The sequence below is a fragment of the Hemicordylus capensis genome, chromosome 1 (assembly GCF_027244095.1).
Source record: "Hemicordylus capensis ecotype Gifberg chromosome 1, rHemCap1.1.pri, whole genome shotgun sequence".
NCBI classification, from domain to species: Eukaryota; Metazoa; Chordata; class Lepidosauria; order Squamata; family Cordylidae; genus Hemicordylus; species Hemicordylus capensis.
Window position 1 is genome coordinate 338,712,853 of NC_069657.1, and position 12,956 is coordinate 338,725,808.

At 43.6% G+C, this 12,956-nt stretch overlaps 1 protein-coding gene across 3 annotated transcripts in view; it reads right to left on the reverse strand.

Moving 5' to 3' along the window:
- CEP85L (centrosomal protein 85 like) overlaps nucleotides 1-12,956 on the reverse strand; it is a 163,152-nt gene that overhangs the window by 18,278 nt on the left and 131,918 nt on the right. For all 3 annotated transcript variants that reach the window (XM_053281068.1, XM_053281153.1, XM_053281247.1), the window contains exons 7-10: nucleotides 10,484-10,636; nucleotides 8,052-8,206; nucleotides 3,766-3,883; nucleotides 2,734-2,784 (exon numbers count right to left, since the gene is read on the reverse strand). In XM_053281068.1, coding sequence (XP_053137043.1) covers nucleotides 2,734-2,784; nucleotides 3,766-3,883; nucleotides 8,052-8,206; nucleotides 10,484-10,636 — 477 coding nt within the window. The remainder of the gene's footprint in view (nucleotides 1-2,733; nucleotides 2,785-3,765; nucleotides 3,884-8,051; nucleotides 8,207-10,483; nucleotides 10,637-12,956) is intronic.

Genomic DNA, 12,956 nt, shown 5'->3' on the forward strand with positions numbered 1-12,956 from the left:
ACAAATGTTCAAAATCAGTAAATAATAATAATAATCATTAACAAACAACCAAGTGTCCCACTGCCTTGAAATTTGGGTGGTAGATGGCACCCATGGGGACCTACCCACCATCAAGGTTTGGTGGTCCAAATCCAAATTGAATCAAAGCAAATACAAATTGAATCTTGGGTGATTTGAAGGGTAGATTTGGATACAAAAATCAGGGGTGATTTGTTTTGGGCACAAATCGAATCAACAAAATCGATTTATGCACATTCCTAATGGCCAATTCATATAATGATTTTTTAAACAACGAACAGAGATATCTCTGCTACTTAGGTTCATGTTAATGGGGATTTATGCTGTTTATGATGATTATGTTGGTTTTTTATTGTAAGTTTTCTTGGCAGCCACTGCCAAGATGCACTGGGCAGTGACTGTAATAAAGATCTGAATCTGCATCTGGTTATCTTGACTGCTGAATGTGAAAGTGGCAGACTGCCTTAGCCCAATGGGCAAGAATGGCTTTCCGTCTGAAGGCGTGAACTGCCTTCTTCTGGTACCCAAAATAAGTGAAAGCATCAGTGTTAGTCCCAACACTTGCTTCTCTGTATGGGTGATGATGAATACTAGGTCCCATGCTCAACTTCCACCTATATTAGTCATCAGAAAAGGAAAAAATACACAAAATGGTTGTCTTCTGGCCATCAGAGTAAACAACAGGGGCGCCACCAGAACTGGAATGCTAACATCCCCTCCTGGTCAGTAACTATCTGAACTTGCCATTAAAGTGGATCATACATTTTCAATACACATCTCAGGAATTTTTGCCATTTGCTAGACATTTCTACAACAGAAACATTAGTTTCCACTTGTTATTCTATGCCTGATATTGTGGCACAGTGACTTGGGCTGAAAAGATAAGGGATCACATCCTGATAACAGAGAGATAATACATATTGGTATTTTGTGTCCCATGACTGTCCACCGTCCACCCCATAGCTGTCCACCAGCTATGACCCTGACATAGCTTCTCTTCTGAAGCTAATTAACAGGGGTTCTCCCCACACCACTAACATTCACAAGCTCACACAACTGAACATTGCCAAAGTGTGAGAGTCTTATAAGAGAATGATGGCGGTGGGAATCTAGTAATACGACTGAATCTGTACCTCGTACCACTATGGCACAGCTATATCATGCAGCACAAGTGGAAATTACTTTGGAGGAGGGTTATACCAACAGATGTAGTCCTGCCTAACTTTGGGGGAAACTCTTTGCCAACAGTGTCATACAGTATTGTGGGCAGGCCATGCAACCACAAGTTAGACACCTTCTTCACCAGTTAACCAAAATAACTCCAACCAGACTTCACTGACATAACTGAGGCATTGCTAGTAGAAAGGAAGCTGGGCAACAGCAGTGGGACCTTGACTTTAATTCTTGACAGGCTCCTCTCCTTCCCTACTTGATTGTGCTTCTAATAATTCCCAGACAATGGCATTATTTATTTATTAAAAACATTTATATCCCACAAAACCAAGCATTTGGCAGGTCATTTAAGAGAACACCTTCTTCGCTTTGAACCCTGCACCTCCTGCTGAGATTAGAGCTGTTCCATCCCTGTTGGCTTTTAGGAAACAACTAAAGATGCATCTCCTCACCCAAACCTTTTAGCTATTTGGTAGTTTTATGGGTACAGGAGCACCCATTGTTCACGGGGCTTCTGTTCCGCAGGTGGGAGGGATATAGTGAATCTGTGAATAACAGGGCATTAGGGCTATGTGAATCGGTGTGTTAGGTTACCACACCGTCAGAAATCGTGGTTCCCCCATTCCCCCCACCAAATCACCCCCAATTGCCCCCCAAAGAGCCCTGCCATGCTCCAGAGGTGCCCATGGTGCTGAAAATCAGTTTGCTGCCCGTTTCCCTCCCCAATTCGCCTCCAAAAAAGCCCTGATAGCTCCAGAGGAGCCCACGGCGCCGAAAATCAGCCCAAAATAGCAGTTTCCCCCATTTCCTCCCCAAATCACCTCCAAAAGAGTCTTGCCATGTTCCAGAGGTGCCGAAACTGAAAATTGTCATTTCCCTCCCGTTTCCCTCCCCAAATCACCTCCAATCTCCCACAAAAGAGTCCTGCTGTGCTCCAGAGGCACCCATGGCACAGAAAATTGGCCAAAAATTGTTTCCCCCATATTCCTCCCCAAATTAACCTCAATCGCCCCCAAAAGACACACAAAAGTGCCCTACCATGCTCCATAGATGTGAATGGTGCTGAAAATAGCAGACCTCCCCATTTTTCTAAGTAAAGGAACCATAAAATGGCTCCCAAACACAAAATGGCAGCCGTTCAGGCCACCCTGACCCACAGATATGCAGGTTTAACCCCCGGCTTTCCCCCCACATATGCCAAGGTTGAGTGCTAATTACCCAACCATGGATAAGCAAAATCGCGAGTAATGGACTCGTGATTAACAAGGTTCTCCTGTATTTTAATTTGAATTGTTTATGTTTTATTTTTAAACTTTTTGGTTTGTTTTATTGCTGTAAACCATCTAAAGACTTTAGTAGTGAGTGGTATACAAATATGTTGAATAAATAAATAAAGCTGGGTTACAAAGAATTTTTTTTTTGTTAAAACAACCTTACAATATGACAAATAAAAAGTATTGCCACTTATGGACCTTTTAACTCAGAGTGAGTTTTCATGATTACAAGGCTAAGATTAAACCAGTGACAATCATGTTTCCTTACCTGAATCTCTAAAGTCATCTCAGTGATCTGATTCTGTTGATTGTCTATGACCTGTTGGGAAAACGAGACAAAATATGTTCATGTTCATATAGGCGATGCATCTGCTACATATATAAATGGAAGTGACTAAGTTCTTGTGGAGTTGAGGATATATGCAAAAGAGATGTCAATAAATGACAACGTTGGAAGATCAGGATTGGAACTAGCAACATACAGGTGGTGTCTGGTGAGACAGTTTGCTGACAAAAACCTCTGAGAGGAAATAGAGGAGGGAGGAGAAAGCAAACCCACACCAGAAATAGGGAGGCGATAGTGGAGGCAGAGGGTATCTCTGTCATCACTGCATAGCCCCTGGCATTGCTGCCTCACAAGCATTTCTGGCAAGGGCATACTTTCAGTTCCCACCCAGATAGTGCCCCCTTGCACTACTGCCTATAGTTCTTTTCAGCAAACCACCTAACCTACTACAAACAAATAACTGTTAATAAAAATAAGGAAAACATGACCTAGTAATATTTGATATGTTGGTGAATTGTCTAAGCCAGTGAGCTTCACTATTTTTCAAGTGGGGGCCACTTCAGCAAAAAACTGTCCATGTGAGAGCCATAGCGTAAGACACGTTTGCACAGTGCTGTACCTTGCCAGGCTGGTGTGGCCCTTTAAGAGAACTGGAGCTCTCTCGAGCCCCAGAGCCATCTTGGAAGGTGCACACCGAGCACTGGGGAGTGTAATCCTTCCCTGCAAAAGGACTATACTTCTTAATGCAGCTTGCATGCCTTCCAAGATGGTGCTGGGGCTCCAGTTCTCTTTAAAAGCCTCCCCAGTTCTGGGCAAAGCACAGCATCACACAATGGCAGTAGTAGCCTTTGAGCAGTGCCAGGGAGCAGAGTAGAGTGTTCAACATGGGCTGAAGCTTCACCCATGTGTAATAAACAATTAGTCAGGCAGCCACACTTAAGACCAAAGGGAGCTGCCACTGTCTACCGGGCACTGCAATGAAGAACATTGATCTGAAAAGCTGAATGTACTGACCTTGCTGGCTTTCTCATTTTTGTCTTTAAGGCTTTCATTTTCACTCTGAAGTTGTTTTGTGTCCAACATCGGAAGACGGACACCATCTTCCAGGCATTTTTCTACTTTCTGTTGCAGGCTGGATTGAAGAAGATCACAATCAATTAAAATAAGTAGAAACTGCAAGATAAAACTCTACTTCATATCACATCTGGACATTACAGACCAAAGCATGCCAAAAGCCCAGAGCCAAATGCTATGCAAAAGATCACTTTTTTGAAATAAATCTGTGAGCAAGATTACCAGCTCTTCCAAAACCAAATCCAAATCCCACTGAAAGCTCTCTGAATGTTTTCATGGATAATTTGTGTTTTTATACACCTCTATGAAAAGAACTGAACCTGTGGACATCACAGGCCTCCAACTTGCAGCAGGGGCTCCAATGTGTGTATAAAGCCTTTTTTTTTTTTTTTTAAGCAGAGCACTCCACTGTACATGCTAAGTGAAAGGGTGAATCAGCTTTCAGTGCACAGTAGTTTCTTGCTAGAAGCCCCCCCATTTTATTCTGCAAAGGAGAATGGCAGCATTTTTTTGAATCTAATGTATCACATCCTCCCTGCCACAAATGATAATATAAAATCTGAAAAGAGCTACTTTAAGAAATATTCATCTTTGATTTTAATAATCTAAAATGACAGCATTGCTGGATATTGAAAAATGACTGACATGATGCACAGCCCACCATAGCTGGAACACTTTGCCCTGGGGCTGCTGCAGACCCATAAGCAGCCCTGATGCTATTTAAAATGAGTGGCTGCACAAGGAGTGCCACTGCAGTCCACCCCCACTCACTGCAATGGAGAAAGCGGCAACAGAGCTGCTTGCGCAGCCACTCATTTTGAATAGCGTTGGGGCTGCTTACTAGTCCTCCGCAGGCCCTTACAGCAATGGTTGGCTGTGCACCATGTCAGTCAGTGGTTTTTTTAAATTTGCATGTGTATGTAGGCAGGAATTGTTTTTGTGGGCTTGTAACTTCTGTGCACTTATTTGCAAGGCTGTTTGAACTCAGAATAACATTAAACAAGAAGTGTGACCCCACCCCATGCATAAAGTCCAAGGTTAGTTCAAGTTTACAGTGGGCATGTGTAGGCTATCTAGAGACTGTGGCCTGAAGTCCCTCCTCCCTGTGAAAAGGAGTAGCTACAGCCATTTATGTCTGCCTTACATGAATGTTGGCAGAACTCTTCTCAGAAACCTCTGCAGCTTACATGCAGTCCTAAATCTACCTATCAGTGACATACAAATGTCCCAGAGCAGGGGGAGAATCACACTTTTGCTTCCCCTGATCCTCATCACATTTTAAAAATAAAACACAAACGATTACAATGACAATTGTTGTTTAAATTTAGAAACAGGACTCCACTTCAAATATTTGTAGACTTTCAGGAGAGCACAAAGCCAGCCTGGTGGATTACACACACTCACAATTACAAGACGTACCAGATGTAAGATGGAAACAATGCACTCAGTGATTTGGCTAACTGTCCCAAATACCTAACCTTTCATCATTTGGGACAAAGTGTTTGTGGCATGTACTTTTCAACATCAGAGGCTTACGGACTGAAGTACCGCATGTTTCTTACTAGTAGAAATTAAATTCTGAAATGACAGTTTTTCTATTTCTGTCTTCATTGCATGTTTCCAATTGATTATTTTGCTTCTTTCTCAATGAGAAACCCCCACCACTATATAAGGATTAGCCTGTGCTGCAATGAAATTTGTCTAATTCTAACATCCATTTCACATTGTTCCAAAAAAGAATGTTTTCATGATTACAAAGGCATTTTGTTTCTTTGTAATCATGTACATACAGGGAGAGGTTATGCAACTCAACCTCTCTTAGAAATTTTCACTCAGCAGAAATGGACAAAGAGATATTGTAAATTTTTACTAACTGTTACAGCATTTCTGCTCATCTTGTTCTTCCTCACAACCTCATAGGGATTTATTTTTTTTAAAACTTCTATTCCCATTTTACAGTCGGAGAGCTATCACCAAGAAACAGCCCAATAGCCCTTTGTGTCGGAATGTCCAATTCTGATAAATGTGTGCCACCACCCCTTGTTCCATGGAGATGCAGGCATTCTCAGCTAGGGATGTGCGCGAGCCAGTTCGGCGCCTCCTTTGGGAAGCACCAAACTGTCGTAGTGGCCAGTGTTGGTGCTGGGGGCGGGCAGGGGCGGTGCAGAGAGAGGCACCTTTGAGCATAAATTAATTAGCAAGCGCTTACCTCCACTCTGGCTGCACCTGTAAGCTGCTCTAAGCAGCAGTGCGCCGCCCAGCACTCCCTGTGGGGGGGATCAGCTCCGCCACTCACCAGCCTGCTCACAGGGGGTCAGCTCTGTGAAAGCCAGTTGACTGGCGGAGCCAATCCCCGCTGCAGGGAGGGGTGGGCTTAAAGGTGCCTCTCGCTGCCGCCCCCACTCCCTGCGGTGCCCGCACCAGCCACTACTACCGAACCAGCTTGGGCAGCTGCAGCCGAACCAGTTTGGCGGGGCAGGCAGTGGCTCCCTTAAGGAGCCGCTAAGCAGTTCCTTACCTGCGCCACTGCCGGCTTGCCGCTTTTCCGGGCACGGCGCTCACCCTAGCAACGCCTGTAGCCTGCACACACGCATTGTTGTTTAAATTTAGAAACAGGACTCCATATCAAATATTTGTAGACTTTCAGGAGAGCACAAAGGCAGCCCGGTGGATTACACACTAACAACTACAAGATGTACCAGATGTAAGATGGAAACAATGCACTCAGTGATTTGGCTAACTGTCGCAAATACCTAAGCTATCATCATTTGTTGATTAAACGAGCTGCTCATGCACATCCCTATTTCCAGCATTCTATGCAGCATCTGGCATTCTGAGCGCCAGGAAGCTGTCCCCAATACATCTTTCAAATAGGTCCCTGGTCCACCGAAGAGGCTCCTCCAGCATCAGAAATGGCAGGTACTACGCTGACCTGGCTGCTCAGCGAGCACCCATCTCACATAAGAACATAAGAACAGCCCTGCTGGATCAGGCCCAAGGCCCAGCATCCTGTTTCACATAGTGGCCCACCAGATGCCTCTGGGGAGCCCACAGGCAACGAGGTATGTGCACCTCCTGCTGTTGCTCCCCTGCAACATGGCATGGGGAGGGGGGAGGTTTGCATTGGATATTCTGACACACACATCAACAGTCCAAAGTCATTCAACGAGTTAAGAGCAAAATGCATATTTGAACCCAGATCTCACAGAACCGGCTCTAACTTCAAATCACATAGCTTTGGTCACTCACTCTAGAAAGCCTAATAAAAAGGTGTTCGCCTAGTACTTAAAAGACAGCCACGTAGGTGCTAGGTGAGCTTCTCTGAGGTGAGTACTGGACACCACATCGGAGAAGGCCTTCTCCCCAGACACCACATGTCTTAACTCCAAAGGAAGAGGCACTGGAAGGAGCCACCAAAGATGACCTCAGTGCATGGGCAGAAACATGAGAACAGGCACTTTCTCTCTGCTTATTATCATGGGGAAGAGAGGTTGATATGTATGTATGTTCTCACACCCACTTTATGATTAGGTGCTGCTGGAGCAGTTGTGTAACTTTTCAGCCAGGTTCTTTCAGCTGGAGAGATGATATATTAACATGGAACAGAACGGCGGCAGGGTGATAGAGGGAAATGGATGTGTGATTACTCAGCAACCCTAACCTGGAAGCAACAGGGGAGGCTTGTGGGCTCGCTGCGCAACCATGCATGTGACTCACCTTTGTTTACCCCACATTTGTATCCTGCCACAAAACTTGGCTAGAAAATTATCCAGCTGCTGCAGTCATGCAGCATACATTTAAAGTGACAGTGGTGCTACCAGGAGCACACCTAATACCCTCAACATGACATCTGGAGCAACCAAGCAGCTTTTTGCAGGTTGAATGCTGCCCACAGGTTGGCAGTCTTTGGTCCCTATTATGACCAAATATGTAATTAGTTACTAGATCAAAGCAGCCATCAAGCAATTTCCTTTTTGCTTTTTTTGTTAGTTATTTCTTCTCAACTCAACCTGCTGTTTCCAGTCCTTCGCCGCCTGCCCTTTCCAAAAGCAGCAACTCTGTGATGTTGCTGCAGTCAGTTAAATCTCAGGGGCATTACCTCCTCTTGTGTAGTGGGACAGTTGACATTACAACAGAGTTCACTTTATCTGACCTCTCCAGAGAGGCACCAAATGGATTTGAAATAGCCCATGCAGAGCAACAGTGTCAAGTATGTTAAATCATACCTCTGTACTGCAGTTACCAATTCTTTTTCTTTCTTCTTCTGACAGACCAGTTGTAATTCTTTTTCTTTACATTGTGTCCTGGACTCCTCAAGCGCCTTTTCTAGCTCAGCCGTCGTAGCTTTCAGCTGCTTGTTCTTTTCTTCCAGAACTTGCAGCTACAGAACAGCCAAACAGTTTCATGGTGAGGCATCATTACCACAAATCACGGGGTCTTAAACTATGCCTTGAAACGATGCTGCTTAAGAGAAGGAAAACTACTGCCCAAGCTTCCTCAAGTGCAAGTGAGGCAGAACCAAGACAGATTGTTTACCCTGAGATGCCCACTCTTGTTCTGGAAAAGGAAGCAAGCAATACAAAGCAGAAAAGAGGGAGCAGGGCCAGGGAATCCCATGGCACTCTTTAAGCTGCTTTGGTAATCAAATTGTCTCAGAGGACTGAGATGGGGGGAGCGGCGGCGGCAGCGTGCACACACATTGTGTAAGAGAAAACAAGAACTGGTTCCTTGTCCATTCAAGATAGGCATTGGCAAGGTGGCCAAAGTATTGCAGTGCCTGAGGCGAGACACCACATGCTACCTTGCCTCACACCCCTGGTGGGGGCCAGCCACCTTTCAGAGCCAACCGAAGGCTCTGGAGGTGGGGTGGGGTATGAGGAAGAGGGAAGGTTGCCAGCAGCCTCCTCTTTTCTCCTTGTGCTTCTTGCAAGCTTTGAAAGGAGTGTGAGGAGAAGGATTCCTCACATATAGGGATGGGCTCAGACCGGTCTGGAGGCCATTATAAAGGCCTCCGGACCAGTCCAGTTGTGTGGGGGGGGTGCCTTTAAGAGCGGGGGGAGGTTTACTTATCCCTCCCGCCGCTTTCCCGCTCTGGCGCCGTAATTTCAGTAGTAATTAGCAATAGCAATAGCAATAGCACTTACATTTATATACCGCTTTATAGCCAGAGCTCTCTAAGCGGTTTACAATGATTTAGCATATTGCCCCCAACATTCTGGGTACTCATTTTACCGACCTCGGAAGGATGGAAGGCTGAGTCAACCTTGAGCCCCTGGTCAGGATCGAACTTGTAACCTTCTGGTTACAGGGCGGCAGTTTTACCACTGCGCCACCAGGGGCTCATACCTCCCTGCCGCCCCTTCCCCGCTGTTGCTATGAAAAACTCCCAGGAGTCCTTTGCGCGTGCGCACATCACAGAGATGTGAAGCGCGCGCACAACGTGCGTACGCACAAAGGACTCCTGGGAGTTTTTCATAGCGACAGCGGGGAAGGGGTGGCAGGGAGGTATCCTGCCGCCCCAATTACTACTGAAATTACGGCACCAGAGCGGGAAAGCGGCGGGAGGGGTAAGTAAACCCTCCCCCCGCTCTTAAAGCCACCCCCCACCCCAGTGCCGGACCGCAGTTTGGCGGTTCCGTGCACACCCCTACTCACATAGCTTTCCAGGGTCAAAATATCCTCAAACAGCTGCTCTGACAGTGGTTTGGGGGCACCTTGCCACACTGCTGAGGCCCCCATAACCTGCCACCTGATGCAACTGCCTCACTTTGTCTCATGAAAGGACCATGCCTGGGCATTGGGAAAGATTAAGGAACCATTCACACTTTACTGGTGCCTTTCTGAGGAGGTTTATTATTATCTGCAATAATGCTTCCAAACAATAAATAAAGCTAAATGCTATTCTATACCAAGAACCAGCCTTGAAATTATCTCTCTAATATCCAATAGTCAAAATCTCTCCAGCCTTACAATTCTGTCAAATGGGTTCACTTTGTTAAAGCAGAGCACACACTTTGTTTTAGTCTCATTTTTTTATATTATTGGTTTTTGATGGGTAGTTGTTTGCTCCTCTGGTTGTTTTGCATTATTGGAAAAAAATACTAAATAAAAGTTTGTTTGTTTTTAAAAGAAATTAGTGTGCCCTGAGAACTTTACTTCTGTTAAATGGTTTTAAGTATTTGTCCTGAGATCTTAAGAAAAGATGTATTATACTGCAACAAACTGTATAGATGTGCTGATTGAACAAAATAAATTGGACATTACAGCATTCACTTGTTTGTATACATTGATATTTTCTCCCTTAGCACAAAAATAAAATAATCCAACTGAACAATAATAAATATGAGTTTAAAGTTTGGGCATCTGCAAATTTATAACCTATGTATTAATGTTTTCTCCCTAAAATTATGGTAATTATGCTCAACTTATCTGGAGCACAATCTATTGGAACTGTCTCCTGTGTGAACTCCAATAAAAGAAATGGGACCTCCACAGGAGGTATTTGGCAGCACTCAATTCCCAGATGATTATGTCCTTTTGAAATTTTATCAGATTGTACTGTGTGTAAGTATTACGCATGGCCATTTATAATAGGTATTCAGAAAAAGGTCTAAATGAGTTGTTTGTCTTTGGCGGAACATGGTGAAACTGAGATTACCTGTTTGCTTTGACTTTCAACATCATCCAATGTTGGCAAGTCAGCCAGGTACTTTTCAAGTGTTTCAATTCTTCTCTGTTTTTCTTTGTTTTGCTCCGATTCTTTTTGGCATTTCTTTTTCAGGCTGCTTATGTACCTGTCTCTGGTTTTGAGCTAGAAAGGGAACAAGGTTAAATTTTTCATTATATGTGGTAGGAAACAAATCATAAGGTAATTTGAAAATAGATTTTTCATTCTTAACTGTTTTTATTAAAAGATAAACAAAGAGCAAGATTATATTTATCTTTCTCAAGCTAAGAGTTCTTGCTTACAATTGTCATGGTTAAACATTTCTATAATAATTACTACATGTCTGTCTAGAGCTGTTTTTCCTTTATTTAAGAGCCAGTCATTTGGAGATCACAAAACATACACACACACACACACACACACACACACACACACACAGACACAGTGCGTGTATGTGTATATCTATCTATCTATTTCTCTCTCTCTCTCTCTCTCTATATATATATATATATAGTGTGAGTGTGTGTGTGTGTGTGTGTGTGTGTGTGTGTGCTGCCTAGAAAAAAAAGAAAGATTCACTCTTGGCTTTTCTATAAATTCTTTTCTATAAATTCTTCTATAAATTCTATAAACACACACACACTTTATACTGTACATGAAACATAAATATATGTTCTGTAAAGTGTGTGGTTGGGTGTAAAACATACAAAGAAACATAGTATTAAGCCTTGTACCAATAGCTCCTTTCTCACCTGTGCAGAAACACACATCCATAGATATCTACATTTTATAGATAGATCCTGTATATAAGTTCATACTATATTGCGACCATACATTCCAATGCGTTATTGCTTATTTTCAGACAATTAACTCCAGATTCATTATGCACATCCTTCGCATTTTGGCTGGGATCCAAAAGCCACAGTTCCAATTGGCCACAGGGGCCTTGGGCTTTTATTCCCCAATAACAGCCTCCTCAACCTACCGTGCCACATGGCAAACCACTCTTGAAAGTGAAAGAATTTTCACAAGCAGACAGTGACAAAGCAGGGTGAATTTCCTGCTTAATCAAAGAGAATAGAAAAGGCTTACTGAGTTAAAGTAGCTCTTTGGATCGTGGCCTAGTCTATGGAAAGGGCCTGTGTGGAGGAGAGAGACCCACAAAAACTGCTCCCCCTCATCCTTCAGTGCACGGACATGGACAGCGTCTTGCAAACCTGCAAGGGGATTGACTAGCATCATAAGAAAAAGATGCCCTGGAGGTCTATTTCTTGGATGTGTGTCTGCAACTGGAATAAGAAAACTGAAACTATCAGTACATACCATTCGGAGCAAAACACAACACAAATCTCAGCCTAAAGTTTGTCCTTGACAGTTTGACAACTCCATCAGAGGACAACATGCTGAACGTTGAAGCAGATTTCTTACAGCACTCTTATGTCACTGTCAATCTTAAACAAGAATGTCTTTATTGTGCCTGATAATCAATGCCAGCACAGGTACATGTCCCTTGGCAATTTCTTTGTTAACAAATACTGTTTCTTTTTCTTCTAAGAAAAACAATTTTAAACTTACATGGCACTACATAATACTGCTCAATCCACAAGAATTTTCAGGCCCAAAAAAATAAAAATTCATTTCATCATGAAGAACTGTAGGTCTTCTCTTTTTCACAATAAGGTATTTTGGGTTGTTTGAGTGCTTGTAGCATGAGTGGAAGTTCCACTTGCAAATTTACTGAAGCCCCCCCCCCCCCATCCCGCTGCAGCCCCTAGGCCAATGGCCATCCTTCTCAAGGGGAACCCCAATCCTCAGGATCAGATTTTCGGCAGGGTACAGGGGACTGCAGAGGGAAGGGGAGATCAGCAAAAATGCCCCTCCCCCCTTGTGCAAGTGGAACTTCTTCAGTTCATGCGCCAAGCAGTTACATTCAAACATTCATTATACTGTATATCAGCAGTGAAACAACCTCATGGAAGTGCCCGTAATTAGATGGTGCCACCAAGGAAGGAAGGAAGAAGGGAGGGAGGGAGGGAAGGAAAGAAGGAAGGTTGGTTAAGAGACAGAAACAGGATTTCCACAAGGTCAGGTGCTAGGGCAATGGTGCCTTGCATATATTATTTTTCCTTCTCAGGGCTGCACAAGGAATCAGAACAAAGTAATAAATTAGCAAATATATGTTCATTTGCTTCATTTTCACAATGTACAGGTCACAGAGCTGATCTTGGAACAGAATTTTGAGATTTATATATTTATCACAGAGTACTGATCACAACAATTCCTTGGGCTATTGCATTAAGCACTATTTTGCCTTTTATTTCTAGTATTCTCATCCTAGCAGAGGACCCTGCAAACAAGCTCAAATGGACTGCATGAACACCAATCTAACACCCCTCTCTTATACTTTTTCCTAGGATTGCTGGTTTAATAATCTAAAACCAAATAAGCTCAAGGGCTTTTGTTT